Raw genomic sequence first — 27,224 nt, 5'->3', positions numbered from 1 at the left:
GGGTTGGCGCTCCCCCTTGGGTTGTGCCGTGGCAGAGATCTTTGTGGGCTATACTCGGCCTTGTCTCAGGATGGTAAGTTGGTGTTTGAAGATATCCCTCTAGTGGTGTGGTGGCTGTGCTTTGGCAAAGTGGGTGGGGTTATATCCTGCCTGTTTGGCCCTGTCCGGGGGTATCGTCAGATACCACAGTATCTCCCGACCCCTCCGGTCTCAGCCTCCAGTATTTATGCTGCAGTAGTCTGTGTCAGGGGGCTAGGGTCAGTCTGTTATATCTGGAGTATTTCTCCTGTCTTATCCGGTGTCCTGTGTGAATTTAAGTATGCGCTCTCTAATTCTCTGTCTTTCTTTCTCTCTCTCGAAGAAGAAGAAGAACCAGCCCTAGGACCATGCCTCAGGACTACCTGCTCCGAGGACTCCTTGCTGTCCCCAGTCCACCTGGCCGTGCTGCTGCTCCAGTTTCAACTGTTCTGCCTGCGGCTATGGAACCCTGACTTGTTCACCGGACGTGCTACCTGTCCCAGACCTGCTGTTTTCAACTCTCTAGAGACAGCAGGAGCGGTAGAGATACTCTGAATGATTAGCTATGAAAAGCCAACTGACATTTACTCAGTTGGCTCCTAATCACAACCACTGTGATTATTATTTGACCCTGCTGGTCATTTATGAACATTTGAACATCTTGGCCATGTTCTGTTATCATCTCCACCCAGCACAGCCAGAAGAGGACTGTCCACCCCTCATAGCCTGGTTCCTCTCTCGGTTTCTTCCTAGCCCAGAACGGGCTTTCCAGAGAGTTTTCCCTTGTCACCGTGTTTCTACATCTGCATTGCTTGCCGTTTGGAGTTTCTATACAGCACTTTGAGATATCAGCTGATGTAAAAAGGGCTTTAGAAATAAATTGGATTTGAAGTTGTTACTCCAGGGGCATACTTCTGGGAGTACCTAATCCCACTGTCAATATTAAAGACTCTAAAAACAGACACCGAAAAAGAAATACTTTAATATAACATCAGTTCTAGTAAATCAGATCATAAAGCACCCCACTCCCACAATAACACAACAGTTTCCAACATATGTTGCAGGACCTGAATGTTAATGGGTCTTTCTATAAACTAAGGCAGGGTTCCAAAACTAGGTCCTGAGGCCCCACTGGGTGCAAAATCTTTTTTTTGTCCTAGCACTACACAGCGGATTTAAATAACCAACTTATCATCAAGCTTTGACTATTTGAATCAGCTGTATAGTGCTAGGGCAAAAAAACAAAATGTGTACTCAGGGGGTGCCCAGGACTGAGTTTGGGAAACTCTTAAGTAGGATACCACTGAGGATTTCCTACAGTGGACAACTTGTTACAGCTGTTAATAAGTCAGTGATAATGATCTGAAAATTGTTTCATGTTATTACATTAAGACATCAGGGGATTGAACTACAAAATCACCATGCATGCATCCAGTCTATTTAGTCAGGCAATGTCCTCTTTATTCTCACATTTTAGAATTGTAATAATATTAATAATTTGAATGTCAATGTATTGCCACACTTATAAAAAAAAAAAAGCCTTTTTTTGGTGTGTGTTCTATATGTACAATTACAGTGCTTTCAGAAATTATTCACACTTGACTTTTTCCACATTTTGTTGTGTTACAGCCTGAACTTTAAATGGATTCAATGTATATGTATTTTTTTGGTTACTGGCCTACACACAATACAATAATGTCAAAGTGGAATTGTTTTTAGAAATGTTTACAAATCTAAAGCTGAAATGGCTTGAGTCAATAAGAACTCAACCCCTTTGTTATGGCAAGCTTAAAATCAGTTTAGGAGTAAACATTTGCTTAACAAGTCATAAGTTGCATGGACTATAAGTGTTTAACCATTTTTGAATGACTACCTAATCGCTGTACCACACACGCATACAATTATGGTCTCCCAGTCGAGCAGTGAATTTCAAACACTGATTCAACCACAAAGACCTGGGAGGTTTTCCAATGCCTCAAAGAAGGGCACCTGTTGGTAGATGGGTAAACAAATAAAATAAAAGCAGACACTGAATATCCCTTTGAGTTATTAATAACACTTTGGATGGTGTATCAATCGACCCAGTCACTACAAAAAGATAAAGGAGTGTTTCCTACCTCAGTTGCCAGAGAGGACGGACACCGCTCAGTCTTTTCACCGTGAGGCATTGCAATGATAAAACACTTGACTTTATATCAGTTATGACTGATGGTAGAAAAAGGAGGCTGTATCAACAACATTGTAGTTATTCCACAACACTAGCCCAATTGATAGTGAAAAGGAGAACGCCTACACATAACAATATTCTAAAACATGCATCCTGTTTGCAACAAGGCACTAGAGTAATAGTGCAACATATTTAGCAAAGCAATTCACTTTTTGTCCTGAATACAGAGTACCACTCATTATTTTCAATCATAGTGGTGGCTGCATCAGGTTATGGGTATTTGTTAAGGACTGGGGAGTTTTTCAGGATAAAAAAAAGAAGTGGAATGGAGCTAAGTACTACAGGTCAAATCCTAGAGGAAAACCTGGTTGTCTGCTTTTCACCAGACACTGGGAGATTAATTCACCTTTCAGCAGGAAAATAACCTAAAAACACAAGGCCAAATCTACACTGGAGTTGCTTACCAAGAAGAGAGTGAATGTTCCCGAGTGGCCAAGTTACAGTTTGACTTAAATCTACTTGAAAATCTGACAAGACCTGAAAATGGTTGTCTAGCAAAAGATCAAAAACATTTCACAGCGCTTATCTGGGTATGGAAAACTCACAGCTGTAATCGCTGCCAAAGGTGATTCTACAACGTAATGACGTGGTGTGAATACTTATGGAAATGAGATATTTCTGTATTTCATTTTCAATTTGTCATTATGGAGTAGTGTGTGTGTGTGTGTGTGTGTGTGTGTGTTGGGTGAGAAATACATCTATTTAATCCATTTTGTAATTCAGGCTGTAACACAAAATGTGGATAAAGTCAAGGGGTTTGAATACTTTCTGAAGGCACTATATAAATTATACATTTGTATAACATAAAAGGTCTTTGAAAATTACAATTAAGTGCTTAAAAAAAGACCCTGAAAGTCCTGAATTCGACATGCCAATATCTGTATGAACCTTGCTTAATAGATGTATAGTCCTAGGCCCATGTTGTATAGGAGTGGAGTCAATTTGCATATATTCACTTTTATTCCTTTAAGTACACATGTGGAACTGCATGAAAAGCCTTTTTATTTCAAACCATTTAGAAATTTTGATCCCAATGTCACGTTGGCCCTGTTATTTATAGAAAGACCCTAAAGCGGTTCCCTTGTCCATACTTCAAGTCTAAAAACCTGTCAAACACCTGCAATTTTACATAGGTTACTAAATCACTTCTAATAGTACCATGTCCAGTTTAAAACTGGGTCTTTGCTAGGGTCCTTAGTCAACGTGGACGCATACAGTACACTGGCTCAGTAAATGCAATACAATTAAGAAGAAACAGATGCAAAGGCTGAATAGAGACCACTTTTCAGGTGATTTGCCTAAAAACTCAAATTTTAAGGCTTGATTGCAACAGCAAGACAAAGATCTTAAACTGAAAAGTAAAAAAAAGAAACCTAGAATGGCCTATTATTTAGAAAGTATTTTTTCTTCTGTGATTTTACATGCTTTGCTTCAACCTTGGTTTATAAAAAGACTAATTTATTAGACATTTGGGAGAGCACACAGCTGACATGTTGAGTTCCATCTACAATAGCAGCTACATATTTTAACAAGCTTGCTGTATTGCCCTGTAGGCCTCTTCTGGACAGACCACTTACAGTACACACAAACCCCTACGAACATAATCTCTAAAACCATACCTTTGGTTACTCAAAGCAAATTTAACATAAAGGTTTTTTGGTTTTTGACTGCATAAGCGATTGTAAAATAGTGACCTTTTTTTGGGTACAGGGGACATCTCGAATGTCAGTCACATTCAGATCAAAAATAAGCTTTCTACCAAGTAAACAAAATGAGAAACGTACAAATTAATAGAAAGGAAAAAAATAAATGGTCCCAATATTGCAATTAAAATTGGTATGGTGGCAGGGCATGGGGTAGGCAAAATGTTGGTGCAAATAGCACTCTGAGCAGCAACTTCATTTCACTTGGTACTTTTTCTTCTATTTAGAGTTATATTGTAGACCAGAGACCCAAATTGAGCCTCCTCAGCAACAAGGCAGAAAATAGGTCAACAAGACCAGTGAAATTGAAGAGTTTTGAATATTGCTACACTTCCACCAAGTCACAATGACAGTAACATAGGCTTAGAGAGATAAGTAATAATTTCATTATTTCACTAGTCTTCATTGTAGATGTCTAACATTGTACGGTGCCATCTTTCAAATGATTGGGTAAATGATTCAACTCATGTCACTCGGACACAGTAGCTGTTAGAATTTTAAAAGCATGATTATTATGCCAGGACAGTCAATCATTCAGATGCTCAACATGGTTTAGGCGAGAGTTTGTTAACTCTCCTATAGGAGGTCTGCCAAACCACAAGGAGTGCATCACTGCAAGTTGCTTTTGTAACCTAGCCAATGACTAAAAAAGTTACACAATAGTATACACAAGCAAGCATGTTACAAGTTTCTTGTTGTACTATAAAACATTCAAAAACTTTTACAAGTTACAAGTCAAAAATAATTTGTCATTATGGCATTCCGAGGAAAACAACGGGGGAGTTCTCAACCTCTGGCACAGGTCAGTAGGCTAAAGCATGACTTAACAGACTTTCTTCCTGGAAGCACTTCAGATTTAGAGTCGGGACTACAATATGACTCGGAATGATTTAAGACTTTACTCAACATACACAAAAGTAACAGAAACATTTCAAATGACGGTTATAGATGTTCTAGCTGCCAAAGAAAACTGATCTCAATAGACAAAATCATTGCACCAATGAAACACCAAAAGAACCAGAAACTTCAGTAAGACTTTCCTATAGACTCTTGACTTCAGCCAACAAACAGCTGAATTAACTGAAAAAACAGCTGCAAGTAGTCAACATTGAAAAGATGTGCACATTTCAGTTATGAGCACTGTTGGGCATCATCCAAAATAGATATTTTTTCCATCTTTCCTTTAGTTGGATCATTAACTGCATGCACTCCAGTAACCGATGTGAGCTCCTAAATGCCAACATTACTGCCAACCCTTACCTTACCACACTTGACAAAAAAAACAATACAATTCATAACAATGCCTTCAAATGTGTTTTGAGAGAAGTGACAGATAGAGAATGCTTAGAGTACAAGAGTAACAATTGCATAAAAATATGACAAGACATATAAAACAGGAAAGTGTGCTCTCTCTGCTCCTCTTGGTATCCATGTGACAGCTGTTCCTGCGTAGTGTATGTATGTATGTATGTATGTATGTATGTATGTATGTATGTATGTATGTATGTATGTGAGGTGAAATGGGTTTTTGGGGCTTCAAATGGCATGTTTCACTCTACCGTCACAGATTTGGCCAGGTTCCTTGGGAAATCCACCTGTATTGGGAGAAGAGTAAGACATTTCGAAATTTGCCAAGTTATAACCCTAAGAAATAAACTACCCATTATGAAGGCCTACAGCAAGAACCCATCTCAGTGACAGTGCAGTACTCACGTCAAAGCCCCTGAGCACAGCCAGGTGGAAGGAGAGCAGCTGCAGGGGGATGACACTCAGAACGCCCTGCAGACAGTCCACACAGTGCGGCACTTTGATGGTGCGGCTCGAACTCTTGGCAGTCTCATAGTCATCTTTGTCACAGATCACGATGGGTCGGCCCTGTAAACCAAACAAATGGCATGTTTCCAGGATAACACCGTGTGTCATTTCCTTTTACCTGGAGTTCAGTTCGGAAATGTGAACGGGATAGTTTGGTCCTTCACCTGAAGAATACCTGCTTTCACTTTCTTTTCATGTCGCAAACCCAAAACTCAGTTCCACATCTGTGGTAGATTAGCGAGAGTGGTGATGTCATGGTGAAATAACTCCTCCCACTATTGTGGTGAATGGAATAGTGAGGTCCTTTTGATATTACTGTTATAACATATCTAATGTGTAAAGTATGTGTGCATAAAGCACTTAAAATCCATGTCGTCTTTGAGTCCTATTTATTTTACACTGGAAGGTAAGTGGTCACTACAACAGGTGGTAAAAATCTACCATTTTAACAACCAGATAACATACTTGGCAATGGTTTACTGTGGTTCCAACCTTCAAACAGTTGGGGGGTGGAAAGCTAAATCGTGTGTTTCGAGATATTGCACGTGTTGGCAATTCTTACCGAGCGGGCCACCACCTGCTGCAGTGCGTTCTGACACTTGGTGTAGGTGTGGTCTCGCATGATGATCATGATGACGGGCATGAGTTTGTCGACCAGGGCCAGAGGGCCGTGCTTCAGCTCCCCAGCCAGGATGCCCTCGGAGTGCATGTACGTGATCTCCTTGATTTTCTGGAGAGGAGAGAGGCACAAACACCTCAGTCAGATAGAAAGCCACCCACTGCGGCTCCCATATACACCAAAGACACTCAACCCAAGTATCTTAAATTCTAAAGGGATCAGTAGACTGGCCTGGGAACACTGAGCAAACAATTTCCTTTCACATTGGTGTGCCTCTTTTTGAGATACTGGAGGATTGCCAATACATAGTACTTTAAGAATCCATAAATAATGTGGAGTGTTGTTGCAATTATGCAAGAGAGACGTTTCTAGAGCAGTCTAATTAGTTGCTGTGATCCAAAACACTTTAGCAGACATTCCTGCAGGCTAGGCTCCACTAGGGCAGAATATTTTCTACACAGCTGTGCAGAGGCTTATTGTGGGCTATTAGAATGTGATGATAATCTCATTTAAGAGTTGAGAATGGAGTTTCCAGTAGAATTCATGTCTGAAGACACATTATGATAGGAGATAATGGAGATAAAGGTAGGTGTGCTGACCAGTGCTCCCTCCAAGCAGGTGGCGTAGTGATAGCCTCGGCCCATGATGAGAACACTCTTCTGCTGGTACAGCTCTGCGGCCAGTCTCTGGATCTCATCATCCAGACTCAGCACTTCCTTGATCAGGTCTGACACACAGAGAGCGGACAGGAGCAGGCATATACACACACACAGTGAGAGAAGGGACAAGAGAAGGCACACAGAGATAGACAAATGCAAACAGACAAAAAGGAGGTAGATCATATTAGCTGATAATATTCCAATACATCTGGGAGAAACAAAAACGTAATGATCTGTTGAATGTCTTCAAACACGTCAGAAAATAGATTATCACACCAGCCCCCTGGATGAGACAGGATGGGTGTTAGGACTGTAAACTAAGGCACAGTCCAGCAAGCCACTGTTAACAGGTCCTCGAGGCTGGGGTCAATGGGGGCTTGGGTCAGGGGGGAGGGAAAGAGCAGTGTGGCATTCCGAACCAAATTAGCTTACCATAAGGGAAACCCGATCCCATCATAGGCTTTGGGTCCAGAGGAGTGTGCCAGGGCAAACAGCCAGGACTGACCCAGCTGCTAAAACCTCCCCCCTCTCCCCTGTACTCTCCCTCTCCCTGAGGAAGCCTCCACAGCCCAGCCCTTGCATTAGCTCTCTGATATCGAAGCATATTGCTCATACAAAAACAGTAAAGTTGGAGCAACGTGGTGCCAGATAACGAAGACAGACTCAGGAGGCCTACGAACATGAATGTCCTTTCCCCATTTCTCTCTGGCTGCCTGACTCCAATCATTACAGTGGTTCTCAACTAAATGCTTTGCGATTATGCTGCGGGACTTAGAGGTAATTTGTGCTTTATTACAGTATCCTGCATCACTACTTCATTGCTCCAGACCAGAGGGGAGTTAGAGCACTGATTATACTTTTGGGTCCCAAAGCACCACTGTGTCTCTAACTGACAATGAATGGGCGACATAAGCCACACCGAAACTGATAATTGTGCACGACTTCAACATTTAATTTCAAATGAACTGAATGATGAAGGTGCTGATTGAATTTAGAACAATAGTGTAATAATTGCTATTCCTCTGTCCTGCAGCACACACACCTGGAAAAAATATATATATTTTGTTACTACTCATCTGTATTACTTAATAAAACTGTTGTTAGACTAAGGTTTTTATTCTAAGAGAAACTTAGACTACAATTAGGGTGTGGAAATGTTAGGATCATTTTGCTCTTATAGTACCGTAGCCTACTCCCGACCGGTCACGTTGTACAGCAGCTGAGTGGAGCAGCGGTCTAAGACACTGCATCAGAGTGCAAACTGCGTTGCTATAGATGCTGGTTCAATACTCATGCCGGCTGCGACCGGGAGACCCATGACGTGATGGTAGGATTTTGATTTCTCTCCTTCTAAAAACAGAAATATATTCTAAATAACAAACTGGTTTTATTTACAAATTAAAAACAATGTCTCACCGTGTTCAAGAATGGCCTTTCTCCTCGCTCACTTTACATTTGAAAACAAAATCTCCCAAATCTCTCTTTTTTTTTTTTAAATGAATGAATTTAGAATGTTATAAAAGTCCCTTATTCTTACATATATTATCAACCCTGTTTTTCACAAGCGTAGCAGGCTGAGAATTCTGCAAACAACATTTCTTGCAGGACAATAAATATTGGTCATTGCTCCAGAGTGGCGCACAATTGGATTGCCTTGCAGTTCTCCAGCTTTACCCTGAGATAGCGGTAAGAGCACGAGGTTCAAGGCACGAGGGCAGGAGGCACGGGCTGCAGAGCAAAGCACAGAAGACAGACCTAGCCCATGGTGAAGGGAGGGTGGACCCCCGAACCACTGGGTAGCACAGAGCAACACTAAGGGGCATTGCATTAACAACAGCACTGACTAGGGAAACGTTTTAGCTGTTCTTAGTGCCTGTCTGCACATTCAAACTAAAACAATGTAACTAATAAATTGCATGAAAAAAGCCCCTTAGAAGTGAATTCAGAGGGCAGATATGATTAAATATTAAAGCATTAGACCTCTCACTAAAGGCGTCAGTCAAAGGTTATATTAAATCCAAACTGGATTTAACGAAAATTGGCATGAAAAGTGCACATTTGTAAAAACCCAAACTCTAAAAGTAATTGGAAAGGTAGTTACAAATTATTTGTGACATTGTGGTTCCAATAAAGAATGTAAACAAGATGCTGTGTTTTTATTTACAGTAGTGAAGGACAGTGTACTTTGTAGGTGTAGCCCGATCAGCAGGACAATAGACTCTTCATAACCCGGCTACTGTAGGTGTGAACATCCCCAGACGAAATGAACATCGTTTTCATCAAGCCAGCTTCTTTCCATGGTGCCAACCGTTCCAGGAATAGGATTTTCAAGAGGACTTGAAAATGAGCCAGAGCTGAGAGGATCACCAAAACTAAAAGGTATTTTGATTTCAGTGCATTTTCTTTCTTTCATATATATATATATATATATATGTGTTTGTGTAGGCATACAGAGTAATAAAATCGATAAATAAAAGGTAAAATAAAAAATAATTGTGAGCGTGAATGTGAAAACGTGAATGTGTTTTTGCAGAGCTTACAACCATGTCGACAACAATCCGTGGAGATCAGTGGACAAAGGGCTGGCTTCCATCTTCAAAATAATTTAAATGTTTTATTATCCAAATGTTTAAAGTGCGTGTGGGCGACCTTATTCAACCGCAAAATGTCAGATGAAGAAGTACTGTACAGTATATGCTTTATCAGCATCTTTATGCTTTCGTTAATAAAATGGTAAAAATACTCTTTCAAAACAGAGATGTCTATTTCCTTACAGATCCATAACAAATTACTATGGGAATAAATATCACCGAATGACAGAAATATTGGAACAAAGTAGGCTAATGAAGGTAAACAAATGGTTGCTTACTGGAAAATACTCTTCCAAACACACGGTCATGTCGTACAGCGCCATTTGGGCTATTAGCAGGACAATAGACTTGCCTAGTACGAGGGTGGGGGGAGAATTCTATCGTCAAATGTATTTCTTAGTTAGGTTGGCTGCATCACAACCGGCCGTGATTGGTTGCAATTTCAGTTTAATCCACCAGAAAAAAACAGAACAAATAATACATAAAACATTGTGGTTAAACGTAGATATCCTAATTGATTAAAAAAAAACATTTATCAATTGGAACCTTTAACATGTGGAAGGGGAAAAAGTGTTATGTATCACATCCGACCGGGATTGGGAGTCCCATAGGGCAGCGCACAATTGGCCCAGTGTTTCTCTCCCTCCAAAAACAGAAATAAATGTTTTGGCCTTCACAAATCTTATTTTTCCCTTTATTCAGATTACAAATCTTTCACTTTTTAAAATTTATTTTTTAAATAAATATATTCTAAAAAATATATATACAAAATATAAAAGTTATTCATAATTAAGTTGATGGCACAATCATATAGCCTTGGCACCTACATAAAGCTCAGTGACTCACTCATTCATGGCTTTGGATCAAAATAAATAAGTACCAACATTCATTCTGATAGTATTTAATAAAGAAAATGTTTTGGTTATCCTGACCTGGACACCATGTACAGTATTATAATACTCCATTATGAGCCATTAGTAGGACAATCAATATACCTTTTCCAACACCTCTCTGTATTTTGATACTTTGTGCAAGGCAATTGATCAGCATTAAAAACTTTGTGGATGGGGCCTTCCGGGTGGCGCAGCAGTCTAAGACACTGCATCGAAGTGCAAACCACGTTGCAACAGATGCTGGTCCAATATTCGTGCCAGCCACCACCAGGAGATACATGAGGCGGCTTTTGGTTTCTCCAGAAATAATTCTAAATAACACATTTTCTTTATTTACAAATTTGTGAGAATGTCTCACCCCATGTTCAAGAATGGCTTTTTATCCCCCCCTCGCTCACTCTAGGTTAAATGAAAACAAAATAAATCTCCAAAATATTGTACATTTTTAAACAAAGCAATTATTATATTATTAATTTAGAATGATATATTCTCACAGATCCTAATGAAAAATGCCCCTTAGATAATAATTTAGAATCCTCCAATCCTCTAAATGTAACTATTGGCGGAGTCACGTCATTGAAACATCTTTTTATTTTATTTAGATGTACTGTAAGCCTACTGTAGGAAAAATGAGTCTCACTAGTGTTGAGTAATGTGCTGAAGTGGTGTAGGTCTAATTTATTTAAAAAGCATATTGAAGTTAGAAGCAATAGGATTTGAAGCAATAACTATTTCAGCATCGGTTCTCGCTGCTCTGAGACAAGCATGGGGACTGGTCTTGATAAATCAATGAGATTTTTATTTTCACTGAATCACCGTTTGGGTATTGGTTACATTACAATTAGGGTGTGGAAATGTTATGACCCTTAGATATTAATTTCGAATCTGCCAATCCTCTTATGTTCTTATAACTGTAGCCTACTCCCAACCATCACGTTGTATGGCGCCATATTTTCCGTTACATCCTAACGGAAACCCTAAGGGTTTAGTTTTTCTTGGAATAGAAACACCATAATGTTAATCAAATTAATTAAGCAACATTTCTTAAAATCAATCCCATATACTATGTTCTTACAACAAAAAGGTTTTAAATTCTCTAGTAATGCCAATATTGAAGACTATCAAATGTTTCTCAAAGATACCCTCTGGTGGTCAAACTAGCACTAACGTGCATTAATGGTAAAAATGACTGACAATTAAATAGAATGCTGCAGCAGCCCGCAAGGTGTGCTGCAGTATGACAACTTTTAAAAGAAGGAACCACTGTACCCGACTCCGACCATTAACCCCGACCATTACCTACTGCTGTCTATATTACAGTAGGTCAGTACAACAAGTGTGTCACAGAATCTGCACATCCCTGTGAGCGTCACACCGACATTAGTGTTTATGGTCATGAACAGTATAATGCAATGTCTTAGGAGGATGTGCATGTGGTCTGGCCTACCTGGCAGAACTCTCAGTCCCTGGATAATCTCACGTCGCCGTGGCTGCATGGAGATCCTGTCATCACACATCAACAGCGCAAACATGATCAGAGCCACAAACTGACTGGTGTAGGCCTGCAAAACAACAGAATACACACAGACATAATGCATTTAATGCTCCGGGAGAAATCAGAGTACAGAAAGCTTGAGGTCCCAGGTGTCGCCCAGCTGCTGTTCCCTCTCAGAAATGTGATTCTCACCTATCTAGCGCTGCTGGATTTAAACAAAAGGCATCCTTACAGTCGTCGCTCTCTATCCTGGGCCAGAGTTGACAGAACCCTGAGCTCAGCAACACGCCTGGGTTGCCAAATCCCCCCGTTGTTTGCTTTGCAGTACAGTTATTGGAGCTGTAGTGTCTTGTCCACCTGCTCTGGTTGCCAGCGCTGGTCTCCAGCTCCACAATAATGTGGACCTGATGAAATGTGGATGGAGAGCTGGGCTGGACACCCATATGCCCTTTACTGCAGGACAGGACAGTGGAGAGCTAGCTAGCATTATGAGCACACAATCTGGCAACGCTACCGATGAACACATCCCCTGACAATAAGACACCAGAAAAACAAACAGCACGTAAACAGCTGGCCTTAACTAGAACTGAAGAGAGTAAAACCATGATGCGCTTCATGTTTATGCTTCTGAAAAATGAAACTACCACTCACAAACCCCCACATCTCAGCCCAAGCCCGCAGTCATCATCCTTCCCACTCTTGGAGGGAGGGAGGATGATATTAGAAGACTCGCTGAACCCGTTTGGGAGATTTAAATCAATGTTCTTCAAGAAGAGCCAAGTCATTTGACGGGACCCCTGGACACAGGAGTGCAAGCATCTAAAGCCAAGGCCCAAGGGCATGGTTGTAAAACATTCACGCAGCTATTTTCATTGACAGCAGTGCAACCACAGGGCCTCACAACTCTGACAATCCTCGTCATCCACTCAGATTTGTGGCAGTGCATTTAATCCACATATTAAAGCCACAGCCACGGTCCTCTTCCATGTTAAAGCCACCATCACTCTGTCCAGAATGTGGACAGAGAAAAGCAGCTCACGCCACATGCTAGCCTGTCACACACTGACGCAACCATGTCCCAGAGGCCTCAATCTGCTGCAGCATTCCTTCTCATGTCAGGCAATACAGCATGACAAGCAGTTACATAAAATATATATTTTAAAGTGTACAAGCATGCTCCAAATGTTCTATTTGGACAAAGACCACAGGAGGCTCTCATTTTCTTACATTCACTCCCACAATCACCATTGTTTGGCTAAGGCGGTGAAGTGAGTGGTGAAATATATACAAGAGGTGTGGAGCTGAGCAAAACCACCCCCTTCATTCACCCGGACGTTGTTCAGCAGGCCTAGTTCTGAGGAAAGCCTCGATTCTGGGACGAATCATAAAAACAAGACGTCACCAGAAGCATCCAGTTGAATGTCCCCCAGAAAGTTCATCTGAATAATATTATTCTTATGAAAAGTTACCACAAACAGAGACAGCAGGAGCGTGTATTGAGCAGTGGGTGAAATACTTCATTTCCTCTGACGTGATGGGCTATGCTGTTCTGGGTTGGGTGTGTGGGCCTGGGCCAGCCAAGCAGTAAAGGATGGAGTCTTTGAGACGTGCTCTGAAGGCTTTCTGCTCTGTGCTGGAGACTTGGAACTACTGGAGGGTCCCTGAGCCAAGCCTGAAAAGGGAGGGACCCGTCTCTCTTTTTCCTCTGCAGCTGGGACTGGGACTCCACTGCTGAATGGAACTCACTCCAGTCATCTACATCCCCACTCCGGCAAACTGTAGGATCACTGCTCAGAGTAGAGGAACCATGGATTTCTACATTTTACAGTGTAAAAATGAGAATATCAGGCACTATGCGTTTTGTGTAGGGCAGTGGCATATAGGGGTTTCAAATAACCTCTTCCGAAAGGATCCAGAAACTTCAGGGGAAGTTCTCATTTCAAGAGAAAGAGGGGTTAACTACAGTTGAAGTTGGAAGATTACATACACCGTAGCCAAATACATTTAAACTCAGTTTCACAATTCCTGACATTTAATCCTAGTAAAAATTCCCTGTATTAGGTCAGTTAGGATCACCACTTTATTTTAAGAATGTGAAATGTCAGAATAATAGTAGAGAACTATTTATTTCAGCTTTTCTTGCTTTCATCACATTCCCAGTGGGTCAGAAGTTTACATACACTCAATTAGTATTTGGTGGCATTGCCTTTCAATTGTTTAACTTGGGTCAAATGTTTTGGGTAGCCTTCCAGAAGCTTCCCACAATAAGTTGGGTGAATTTTGGCCCATTCCTCCTGACAGAGCTGGTGTAACTGAGTCAGGTTTGTAGGCCTCCTTGCTCACACATGCTTTTTCAGTTCTGCCCACACATTTATGGTATTGAGGTCAGGGCTTTGTGATGGCCACTCCAGTACCTTGACTTTGTCGTCCTTAAGCCCTTTTGCCACTTTGGAAGTATGCTTGGGGACATTGTCCATTTGGAAGACGCAATTGCAACCAAGCTTTAACTTCATGACTGATGTCTTGAGATGTTGCTTGAAAAAAATCCACAATTTTCATTCCTCATGAAGCCATCTATTTTGTGAAGTGCACCAGTCCCTCCTGCAGCAAAGCACCCCCACAACATGATGCAGCCACCCCCATGCTTCACGATTGGGATGGTGTTCTTCGGCTTGCAAGCCTCCCCCTTCTCCTCCAAACATAACGATGGTCATTATGGCCAAATTGGTCTGATGAAACAAAAATAGAACTGAGGACATTTCTCCAAAAAGTACAATCTTTGTCCCCATGTGCAGTTGCTAACTGTAGTTTGGCATTTTTATGGCGGTTTTGTAGCAGTGGCTTCTTCCTTGCTGAGCGACCTATCAGGTTATGTCGATATTGGACTCATTTTACTGTGGATATAGATACTTTTGTACAGGATTCCTCCAGCATCTTCACAAGGTCCTTTGCTGTTGTTCTGGGATTGATTTGCACTTTTCGCATCAAAGTATGTTCATCTCTAGGAGAAAGAACGCGTCTCCTTCCTGAGCGGTATGACGGCCATGGTGTTAATACTTGCGTACTATTGTTTGTACAGATGAACGTGGTACCTTCAGGCATTTGGAAACTGCTCCCAAGGATGAACCAGACCTTGTGGATGTCTACATTTTTTTTCTGAGGTCTTGGCTGATTTCTTTTGATTTTCCCATGATGTCAAGCAGATTCACTGAGTCTGAAGGTAGGCCTTGAAATACATCCACAGGTACACCTCCAATTGATTCAAATTATGTCAATTAGCCTATCAGAAGCTTCTAAAGCCATGACATAATTTTCTGGAATTTTCCAAGCTGTTTAAAGGCACATTCAACTTAGTGTATGTGAACTTCTGACCCACTGGAATTGTGATACAGTGAATTATAAGTTCAATAATCTGTCTGTAAACATTTGTTGGAAAAATGACTTGTAGTTGTCCTAAACCACATGCCAAAACTATAGTTTGTTAACAAGAAATGTGTGGAGTGATTGAAAAACAAGTTTTAATGACTCCAACCTAAGTGTATGTAAACTTCAGACTTCAACTGTACATGCACTATGTATTGACATTAGTCCCCAAGTGCTTCAGGGTTTGCATTAACTACACAGAAAACCAACAGTGCAGTATATTGGCATGTTATTGCAAAAATAAGTACACTACATGACCAAATGTATGTGGACACCTGCTTGTCGAACCTTACATTCCAAAATCATAGGCATTAATATGTAGTTGGTCCCTCCTTTGCTGCGATAACAGCCTCCACTCTTCTGGGAATGCTTCCACTAGATGTTGGAACATTGGTAGGGGGACTTGCTTCCATTCAGCCACAAGAGCATTAGTGAGGTCGGGCACTGATGTTGGGCAATTAGGCCTGGCGCACAGTTGGTGTTCCAATGAATTCCAAATGTATTCGATGGGGTTGCGGTCAGGGCTCTGTGCAGGCCAGTCAAGTTCTTCCACTCCGACCTCAACAAATAATTTCTGTATACAGCTTTACACAAGGGGCCATTGTCATGCTGAAACAGGAAAGGGCCTTAACCTTACTGTTGCCACAAAGTTGGAAGCACAGAATTGTCTATAATGCTGTAGCATTAAGATTTCCCTTCACTGGAACTAAGGGGCCATTTTCAAACCATGAAAAACAGCACAAGACCATTATTCCTCCCCAACCAAACGTTAGAGTTTGCACTATGCATTGGGCGAGGTAGCATTCTCCTGGCATCCGCCAAACTTGATTCGTCCGTCAGACTGCCATATGGTGAAATGTAATTTATCATTCCAGAGAATGCGTTTCTACTGCTTCAGAGTCCAATGGCGGCAAGCTTTACTCCACTCCAGCTGACGCTTGGCATTGCACATGCTGATCTTAGGCTTGTGTGTGGCTGCTCGGCCAAGGAAACCCTATTTCATGAAGCTCCCGACGAACTGTTATTGTGCTGACGTTGCTTCCAGAGGCAGTTTGGAACTGTTAGCGAGTTCCACTCATCTCCAAAAAAAACTTTGTGCAGTCTGACCACCTGAAACACAATGGAGCTGGATAGAGGATTTTCCCCACCCTGAGAGAATACTAACAGTCTACCCAGAATGGAGAGTTTCCACAGACACTTCAACCTGGGGCGGCAGGTAGCCTAGTGGTTAGAGTGTTGGACTAGTAACCGAAAGGTTGCAAGGTCAACTCAGGGATTCGATAAGGTAAAAATCTGTCGTGCTAGGCCGTCATTGAAATTAAGAATTTGTTCTTAACTGACTTGCTTAGTTAAATAAAGGTACAATTTTAAAAACCTGCCTGCGTTTCCCACCACAGAAGTGACATTTTTTTGACCAGAGCTGAGGATGGTGAAGGGAAGGTTTCCTGTTTCAACAGCCAGAGTGTCTACAGAACAGTATGTGAACAACGGGAAAGGCATCAGTCTGGAGAAATGCTATGCTATGAGCAGCAGTGACTCTGTCCCCTCACCTTGGTGCTGGCCACTCCTATCTCTGGCCCAGCGTTGATGTGCACCCCACAGTCGGTCTCTCTGGAGATGGAGCTGCCCACTGTGTTGGTGACACCCACCGTCAGGGCTCCTCTCTCCTTACAGTAGTGCAGGGCCATCAGGCTGTCTGCTGTCTCACCTGCACACAATGATAGCAATGCAATCAGCACTCTAAAGGCTAAATACTATAAGGAGGTTACCACTACCTGGACTATGTGTATATCTTGCTTACAATATCAGGTTCTATAGACAAGAATACTGGATATTGTCAAGCCTATACGTTCAGTATCAACACATGAAGTTACAAGCAGTAAAGAGATGAAGGAATTGCTTTGGGTGCATTGGCATAGGGCTGAGCACTTACTTGAATGAGACATCGCTTGTACGAGACAAGCCGTATTGTGTACAGACAAAGACAGACACCGTGACAATGTTCAGGTCCCTGGAGAAAGAGACACTTCCAGATTACACCGATCCTCCCACCTGATTGGCTGATGAAGAAGCAGACATCGTCACGGAACACTGGTGTGTTTCTATCCAGGAAGTCGCTGGCCAGCTCCACCATAACAGGCAGCTCAGTCAGCTCCTCCAGTACCTGGCGAGTCTAGAGGGAAAGATTAGCACTGTTCATCAGTACTGGACACACAAGACATCCACACTGAAAAACAGGTTTCCATGTACAACTCAGAGCAATAACTTACTTTTACGTCTCTGTTTGTATAGTTGTTTTTCCTATCTTGAAGCCTTAGGCTCTAGTCGACGCGATTTTATGCCAGTGACCTAATATTGCTGCCTTTATAAGAGGGAATCTGGTACTCACCGCCACCCCAGCATGGTAACTGGTGCCACAGGCGATTAGGATGAGCCGTCGACACCTTTGGATCTCTTTAATATGATCCTTCAGTCCACCCAGGATTACTACAGACACAAACAGAAACAGCCAATCAAAATACAGTAATCAAATATCCCTTTCCTTGGTATGTATTCAGATAGAAGTTGATCATGAGGATACAACCTTGATGGGTATAATGACAGACATTGTGTATTACACTGGAACTGTCATCTCACCCGTGTTGTCATCAAAGTTGACCCTTCCTCTCATGGTGTTAACCACAGACTCTGGCTGTTCAAAGATCTCCTTCTGCATAAAGGAGCTGTAGTTACCTGAAAAGCGTTCCAAAAAAACATTGGTTCAGTCTTCAACAACATCACAAAAAAAGATTTTGTAAAGGTTACTGTTGCCACATAATGACTACTAAAGTAAGCCAGTCTGGAAACCATGTTGTTTTGCTGATCTAATTCAGCCTTTTATAGCTGTTGGGAGTTAAATAACACTGGAGATAAATAACAATGATCTTGTGTCTTTAAATGCAGACTTACATCATCAGGCATGTCTTCACTAAATAAAATAAACAAGAGGCAACAGGGAAATGGCGGTTTCCTTGCACCACCCTTTGTGACAATGAAATACGAGAATGTTTTGCAGACTGCTTTTGCGCTGACCGTAATTTAAGTCATGCAAATTAGGTTATTTCAGCAGAGCTCCTGGAATGGAGGCTTAGGAGGAGAGAGAGGCAGGGGCTTAAATGACAGGACCTCAAAGGAATGTCTCCTGAAACTGACAGGTAGTGTATCAGCATCCTCTGCTGGAGACATGGAGAAGTGGGAGAAATCTGATTTTCATGAGGAAAATCATCTCTTTACAGCAGAACTCTGAAAATTCAGATCATGAAAGCTTTAGTCACAGTCTACTCCACAGGAAACTGATGTTTCCAAGCAGTGAGCTCAATATAGAAGTGCTTGGTGTGATCTCTGCGATGGAGCCAGGGTGTCTGAGCCCTTACCTTTGATGCAGGCCTCTTCCCTGGGGACCAGAGTCAGCCCCATAAACACCCAGCTGTGTGTGTGTGTGTGTGCGCCTCAAAAGTACAACAGATCTGAAACCTGCTGCTATTTACAGCTGCACAGTAAAAACAGGCTCCTGGACTAAAATTACGGGGCAGGATACTGAAACATTAGAATATGGTGGTGTACCTGTACACATATGGCCTTAGATACTTGAAAGAGGCAGGGGAAATTGTGTGAGTGCTATGTGTTGCAATAACAAGCATTGTTTCTACATTATTACTGTAGAGTGCAGTAGAGGCCAAAGTAAATATCACCCTTGTATACTGTACTATTTGTGACAATGATAATAATCAATTACAAGCATTCTAGGGCTCTCATCAATTCCTCAGTAACGCCATCGTCTTTACAGAGGGTTACCCATGACAGTGCTGTGCACCCAGCCTCTACCCTCCACCTTCCCCTCACCCTTCATGATCTGCTGCAGCTCCATCTGCAGGGTCTGGATGGCGCGGGCAGGGTGGTCTCCGGCTGTACGCTTGATGCGGTGGATGGTGAGTCGTCCATTCGTCACCGCTGCCACGTCATCATCCTCCAGGAAGATCACCCGATTGGTGTGCTCAATCACCGCGCTGCCATGACAACAGAGCAACAGTCAACACCAATTAGTTGTTAAGCAAATGTTATGAAGTTGTTCATTCCCACTTTCCTAGGAGGAGACCTTGACCAAACAATTGTCTAGACTGATTCTGAGGGTATTGTAAAATAAACCTAACAATGTATGAGTGGGATATCACTACTATAGAGTAAAAGACTGAGGAGTCTGACCTGGCATCAGAGGCAAAGTAGTACTCCACAGACTTCTTGTCCTCAGCGAAGAGTGTGTGGCAGGTGTCCTGCTCCATCCTGGGCAGGGTGGGGCAGCCCTTCTTGTCTTTACCGGCTGGGGACATACAATACAGTACGTTAGACACACAACAGCTGCTTACCTTCTTCCATTCTGACATTGATAACAGTTACTTTAATAACGTACATGATCGATACAGGATAGGAATGTGATCTGTGGACAGCTTGTGGTCACTTTTCACCCCAATAAGCAGAGGACCTCCCCTCCTATTTACATAGAAACACAAACAATTACAATCATTACAGAAAATGAAAGATGCATCATGACTGGATAGTATTCCTCTACAATTCAAGGAGTAACTAGAAGTGTAGTAGCAATGTACCGAGTGCCTACTGCCTCCCCAGGGTAATGGACACTCTTGAAGACTAGGACAAAAGCTCCCTCCTAAGAGATAAGATAGAACAGTGTTAATCACGAGACGGGTCACGAGACCTGATCTCTGGACAGTTTTAGGAGAATCTCTGTAGAGAAACAGGCTCTTACCAGCTGCTGGGTCACTCTCTCCACCAGAGTAGCAAAGCTGAGGTCTTCACTCTCACGGTTGTCATACATGTACTTCACCAGCTTGGCAATGGTCTCTGTGTCCGTCTCAGACTCAAACTCATAACCCTTGCTCTCCTGTGGAATGGTAGAATGTCAGTCATGGAAGTCTGATCACTCTTGCTGGTAGTCTTGATTAATGAAAGACTGCTTTAGGCAAAACATTTAATATGTTGAAATGTTGCTCTGCTTACCAGGAATTTCCGCAGGTCTTTGTAGTTTGTGATAATTCCATTATGAATGACAATGAACTCTAAAGAAAAAGACGATACACACATACACTTTTTTAATAAAAACATCCCTATTTGGGCCTCCTGAGTGGCGCAGCGGTCTAAGGCACTGCATCGTAGTGCTATAGGAGTCACTACAGACCTGGGTTCGGTCCCAGGCTGTATCACAACCGGCTGTGATCACGTGTCCCATAGGGCGGTGCACAATTGGCCCAGCAACGTCAGGGTTAGGGGAGGGCTTTGCCGGGGGGCCTTACTTGGCTCATCGCGCTCTAAAGACTTCTTAGGGCGGGCCGGGCGCCCGCAGTCGGACCTCGTCGTCAATTGAGCAGAATTTCCTCCGACAAATTGGTGCGGCTGGCTTCCAGGTTAAGCGGGTGGTTAAGAAGCGAGGTTTGGTGGGTCATGTTTCAGAGGACGCATGACTCGACCGTCACCTCCCGAGCCCATTGGGGAGTTGCAGCGATGAGACAAAACCGAAATTAAAATACAATTTCTAAATAAATCCCGATTTACTCTATATAGTCAGTCAATATCTAACAGAATGTGTTGACTACACCGAAGAGAGGCCTTCATTGTACTACAAGTTTAGGGGATGTCTAAAGTACTGACCGTTGCTCTTGTCAGACCTTTGCGGATGGCTGTTGACAGGGCTGGGGGCACCATGGGTAGCCCAGCGAGTGTGGGCGATGCCAAGGTGGACATCAAACTCCACATCCATGTCCATGTCCTGCTGCTCTGTGGGACCAACACAAACACTGTTGAAAGGCAAGCTTCATAAATCAATTCAAATGGACCCTACATGAAGTAGGTTTGAGCCATTTTCATTGTACTGTATGCCTTCTATTCATTTCAGTCAAATCCACTTATCTAATCAGTAAACATTCCTACAAATGCTGAACACAGACATAAGCCGTCAAAGACACATAAAATGTGGTCTTACTGGTGATCTCATCGTCAAGAGCCTTCACTTTTCCACTCTGCTTGATCAGCTGAATAGACCGGGCATTGGCCTCCCATTCCTTGCCGTTCCCGCCATCAATTCCAACACCTGGCAAGGAGAGAGAATTGTATTTCTACAGAGTACTCAAATATGCCTCTGTTGTGTGATTTTGGAAGTTATTTTACATATGCTACAGTCTGACAGCAGACGGAGCAGAAATTTAACTGTGATTAGATAGTCCTGCTCAAGACTTGGGCATACAGTGAAGCCAACGGACAATCTTTTTTTTTTATCATTAGGAGAGAAAGAACAAAAACATGGACTCCTGTAGATAAGCAGCAGAATAACTGATGCCTGCCGACGGGTCTACAGTGACAGGGAAAGGCAGCAGATAAACATGGAGACAGACGCAGCCAGTGTGTTGACACAAGCCGCCTCTATCAGCTCACCGGCAGAGTCGTAGCCACGGTACTCCAGACGGAGCAGGCCTTTGAGGAGGATCTCCAGGATCTCCCGGCGAGTCCGTGGCACATGGTAGTTCAGATAGGCAAAAATTCCTGACGGGAAGGAAGGAACAGAGAAACAGATTTCAACTAGGGAACACAAACAAAATATACAGCAAAGGAATTTCACAACTGTTTTAAGGGATTAAGTGAACAAAGCCTAATACTGGTTTGCTTTTGGTTTTTCTTTGATTAAGTTAATAAAACTAAAAACAATATGCATGCTTTCTTTTCAAATAGGAGTATTGTGTAGGAGACACTGACAGTTCCATTGACTAGCTAGCCTAGCTGATAGTCATTGAACAGCCTGCATATTACAGTCTCATTAAAATTCACAGCAACCTTAAAAACAACAACTACACCAAGAATTTCCACAGGTGAAAACATTCAAATAGTAACCCAAGTAAAGCAGCTATGGAGTCAGTCATCTTGTAGGAATTGCAGTTTAACAGTGACCTGAAACTATGTATACATTGACAGTAAGTCAACAAACAAGAACAGAAACCAGTCCGACTTGTTCAACCTCTTGTGGATTGGGATGGTGTTTCAGAACTGGTAGTTGGGCCTAATTGGAAACAGTTGTGTGTGGAACTACACAGTAGTTCACACACCCATCAGTTGCTGAGGGCACAGCCTGCCCTGGATGTTAGGCTACCAGACAGGTTTTACATGGGGAGTCACCTTGAGATGTAGGAGACTCAGTGGAAAGTGGAACAGGGCATTCTAGTATTGGGGCAATATGTTGACAGAAGGACCAGGTGCAGGGTACTACACTACTATTACACAGGAGCTGCTCTAGGTTATGCTTCTGTGAAGTTTAGAACTCATCTGAAAGGAATATGATACCAATTGAAAACAATGACATTTATTCTAAAAATGACAGGATGAAAAGAGGTTTGCCTACATATGCCTATTTGTGCCCCTTTACCTGTGTCCAGCCCCATTACCTTCAACAACCCACATACATTAACTCACAGCAAGAACAATGGCAGAGGGTTTAAACTAGAGGTTGACCGATTAATTGGAATGGCCGATTAATTAGGACCGATTTCAAGTTTTCATAACAATCGGAAATCAGTATTTTTGGGCGACGATTTTTTTATATACCTTTATGTAACTAGGCAAGTCAGTTTAGAGCACATTCTTATTTTCAATGACGGCCAAGGAACGGTGCCTTGTTCAGGGGCAGAATGACAGATTTTCACCTTGTCAGCTCGGGGGATCCAATCTTGCAACCTTACAGTTAACTAGTCCAACTCAATAACGACCTGCCTCTCTCGTTGCACTCCACAAGGAGACTGCCTGTTACGCGAATGCAGTAAGCCAAGGAAAGTTGCTAGCTAGCATTAAACTTATCTTATAAAAAACAATCAATCATAATCACTAGTTAACTACACATGGTTGATGATATTATTAGATGCTATCTAGCGTGTCCTGCGTTGCATATAATCTGACTGAGCATACAAGCATACAATTATCTGACTGAGCGGTGGTAGGCAGAAGCAGGCGCGTAAACATTAATTCAAACAGCACTTTCGTGCATTTTGCCAGCAGCTCTTCGTTGTGCGTCAAGCATTGCGCTGTTTATGACTTCAAGCCTATCAACTCCCGAGATGAGGCTGGTGTAACCGAAGTGAAATGACTAGCAAGTTAGCGCGCGCTAATAGCGTTTCAAACGCCACTCGCTCTGAGCCTTCTAGTAGTTGTTCCCCTTGCTCTGTATGGGTAACGCTGCTTCGATGGTGGCTGTTGTCGTTGTGTTGCTAGTTCGAGCCCAGGGAGGAGCGAGGAGAGGGACGGAAGCTATACTGTTACACTGGCAATACTAAAGTGCCTATAAGAACATCCAATAGTCAAAGGTTAATGGAATACAAACGGTATAGAGGGAAATAGTTCTAAAATTCCTATAATAACTACAACCTAAAACTTCTTACCTGAGAATATTGAGGACTTATGTTTCATATGTTCTCATGTTCTGAGCAAGGAACTGAAACGTTAGCTTTCTTACATAGCACATATTGCACTTTTACTTTCTTATCCAACACTGTTTTTGCATTATTTAAACCAAATTGAACATGTTTCATTATTTACTTGAGGCTAAATTGATTTTATTGATGTATTACATTAAGTTAAAATAAGTGTTCATTCAGTATTGTTGTAATTGTCACTATTACAAAAAATTAATTGGCCGATTATTCGGATAATCGGCCTTTTTGGTCCTCCAATAAATCGGCATCGGTATCGGCGTTTAAAAATCATAATTGGTCGACCTCTAATTTAAACAAACCAGTCAAATAAAACTAGCCTAAATTATGAACGCAAAGAGACAGTAGCTATTCTTTAGGCTAATACAACACTATGACATAAATTCCCAATAAGATGAGGATATAGAGGGGCTGTGATAAAATAAAGAGTGACTATGTACCAAGAAGTGCCATGGAAGCAGTGCAACAGAGCATCCATTGAAAGCAGCTGGGCACAGGGTGACAGAGGAAGGTAGCAGGGGGGTGAATGGGCAAGGCAAGGTGGGAGCACACAAACAAGGCTCAGCTTTGTTTAGAACGAGGGTTACCTAGCAAAGAGTAGAATAAATAAGGAGCCCTCATAACATCTCAGTGCATGTCAGTCATCATTATTCCTTCCTTAGGAATTAGTCTGCAGCCTATCAGTATGAGGAGTATCTAATTTGGGCATTTTTGTCCTTACTCAGATACAAGTGACACAGAGAAGACAGTGTTCCTTCTTTACTAACGGATTTAATAGTGCCAAGTGTCCCCCCCCCCCCCCCCCCCCCACCGTCAAAAGTGAATGAATCAAATTATTTATACTGTTTGGCTATACAAAACACAACTGTGTGCTTCATGAACCAGGTGTAGAGTCAGCATATGAGAGGTGAAGAGTGGAGAACTAATCCATCACCATTCAGACAGGTTCAAAAATAAACATAGTTTAGTTACCTATAATTTTGTATCACCCTAATGACCTCGTAACTCATTCGAATCAATGTGGGATCAATCACTATAGAACTGGCATTTAGACTATCACCAGTTTCAGCGTTGATCTATTTATTCTAGCAATCGAATTAAAGAAACAGTACGACTTGCGCAGTTCTGTCTCATCAGACAAAACCAAACAGGTTTGTAAACTGGTGAAAAGGTAGCTAATAAATCCTAATATAGAGTCTATTAAAACGTGACGACATCATACCAAGCTGTAACATCAATGACAGGAATTATGGAACGGTAACACAGCGTCAATCAAGTAGCTAGCAATGGATTTTATGGGTGTATAGCACACTGCTAATAAACATCAAAACGCTTAGCCGCCCTCAATTTGTCTGATAACATTGTGAGCTGTAAAACATTATCTATGGATCCGATAGCCAATTTACAAGCCCATTTAAAATATATTAAATAAATCATTTTATCGGTTAACTTGTTTCGTCTGGCAGGGTTTCCACTAGATAACACAGCCAAAGTCAAATTTGGATATATGGTAAAAAAAAAATGAAAGGTTAGCCATTAGCCATAAGGTGATCAGTGCGGTTAAGGTTAACGTTAGTAGCCTTCTCTTGATTTGAGATGGAAGCTGATGTGTCCACATTAGCTAGCTACAAATACTGAGACATACTTCTACAAAACCAGTTGTGTTAATCTCACAACTACTTACAATTTCCATAATCTTTGTAAATTGTTGCAAAGGTACAATTATTAAATGTATTCTTATTAAATACTCACCACACATGTCTACGCCTCGATTGCCAACTACAGCTAACTGTGACTCAGTTCCTCATCTAACGATGAAAGTCATCGCCCACCTAAAATTCTATTGAATGGGAACCAAGTTTCTCCTCAGTACGCTTCTCCTATTGGTGCAACGGCTGTCACTCTTTCTTCTTACCTGCCAACACAGACAGCCCTGACGTGGCAGCAGGATGCAGATATCCGTATGCACAAGAGGGGATGGAAAGCAAATCTGTAAAGTGTCAACCAATATTTATTCAGAGTTTATGATAACATTTATGTAGGTCTTTGTCAGTATATTCGTTTATTACTTTATATCTGCCTAATTTTAAAGATGTATTATACAGGACTCGCTCCGCTATTTCCTGGTTGCAAACATTGTAATAGTTGGCTTAATTTCAGTTTATGTGACAAAACAAGCAAGTATAGTGTAGAAAATCACTTTTTCCTGTTTGAAACTGGTGTACAAAACCGAAAGTAAAATGGGGCGCAAAAACAATTACCATGTTATTTTTATGAGGACTATTTGATTCTGAGTTTGGACATACAGTCGTATGAAAAGGTTTGGCCACCCCTCAGAGGCTGCATAATAATTTCCTCTGTCGTCACAGAAAATGATCACAGTGGCATGCCATTCGTTTTCTAATAAAAGCTGAGTACTGGGGTATTGTCCAGACAAAGATTTTTAGTGTAGCAATATTAAGTTGTATGAAATTAAATCAGATGTGAAAAATAGGCTATGCAAAAATGTGGGCACCCTTGGCATTCTGTTGATTTGAATACCTGTAACTACTTAGCACTGATTCATTGGAACACACATTTGGTTTGGTGAGCTCATTAAGCCTTGAACTTCATAGACAAGTGCATCCAATCACGAGAAAAGGTATTTAAGGTGGCCAATTGCAAGTTGTTGTTCTCTTTGACTCTCCTCTGAAGAGTGGCAACATGGGGGCCTCAAAACAACTCTCAAATGACCTGAAAACAAAGATTGTTCAACATTATGGTTTAGAGGAAGGCTACAAAAAGGTATCGCAGAGATTTAAGCTGTCAGTGTCCACTGTGAGGAACATAGTGAGGAAATGGAAGACCACAGGCACTGTTCTTGTTAAGGCCAGAAGTGGCAGGCCAAGTAAAATATCGGAGAGGCAAAGGCGAAGGATGGTGAGAACGGTCAAAAACAGCCCACAGACCACCTCCAAAGACCTACAACTTCATCTTGCTGCAGATGGTGTCACTGTTCAACAATTCAGCACACTTTGCACAAGGAGAAGCTGTATGGGAGAGTGATGCGGAAGAAGCCCTTTCTGCACACACGCCACAAACAAGGTCGCTTGAGGTATGCAAACACACATAGCCAGCTTAATTTTGGACTAATGAAACAAAGATTGAGTTATTTGGTCATAACAAGGGACGTTATGCATCCCCTCTTGTGCATCCATTTGAACATCTTGGCCATGTTCTGTTATAATCTCCACCCGGCACAGCCAGAAGAGGACTGGCC

The 27,224-nt window shown here is 41.9% G+C and overlaps 1 protein-coding gene across 2 annotated transcripts; it reads right to left on the bottom strand.

The window, feature by feature from the left end:
* Positions 1-981: 981 nt before the first annotated feature.
* LOC109895885 (glutamine--fructose-6-phosphate aminotransferase [isomerizing] 1) lies at positions 982-25,799 on the bottom strand. Of its 2 annotated transcripts, XM_020489953.2 has the most exons (20): positions 25,718-25,794; positions 21,927-22,034; positions 21,478-21,585; positions 21,147-21,272; positions 20,499-20,557; positions 20,248-20,382; positions 20,087-20,148; positions 19,891-19,970; positions 19,686-19,800; positions 19,326-19,489; positions 18,081-18,176; positions 17,833-17,930; positions 17,496-17,616; positions 16,994-17,151; positions 11,973-12,087; positions 6,982-7,109; positions 6,326-6,493; positions 5,662-5,823; positions 5,459-5,543; positions 982-5,426 (listed from the first exon to the last, which is right to left on the bottom strand). In XM_020489953.2, exons 1-19 carry the CDS (start codon positions 25,722-25,724, stop codon positions 5,499-5,501), a joined length of 2,055 nt encoding a protein of 684 aa, XP_020345542.1. In that variant the 5' UTR covers positions 25,725-25,794; the 3' UTR covers positions 982-5,426; positions 5,459-5,498. The 2 variants fall into 2 exon arrangements, with proteins under 2 accessions (XP_020345542.1, XP_020345540.1); XM_020489951.2 differs by having other exon boundaries at positions 982-5,543; positions 25,718-25,799.
* Between the last annotated feature and the right edge of the window lie 1,425 nt (positions 25,800-27,224).

The sequence above is a fragment of the Oncorhynchus kisutch genome, linkage group LG8 (assembly GCF_002021735.2).
Source record: "Oncorhynchus kisutch isolate 150728-3 linkage group LG8, Okis_V2, whole genome shotgun sequence".
NCBI classification, from domain to species: Eukaryota; Metazoa; Chordata; class Actinopteri; order Salmoniformes; family Salmonidae; genus Oncorhynchus; species Oncorhynchus kisutch.
This window is presented reverse-complemented; position numbering and strand designations above follow the sequence as displayed.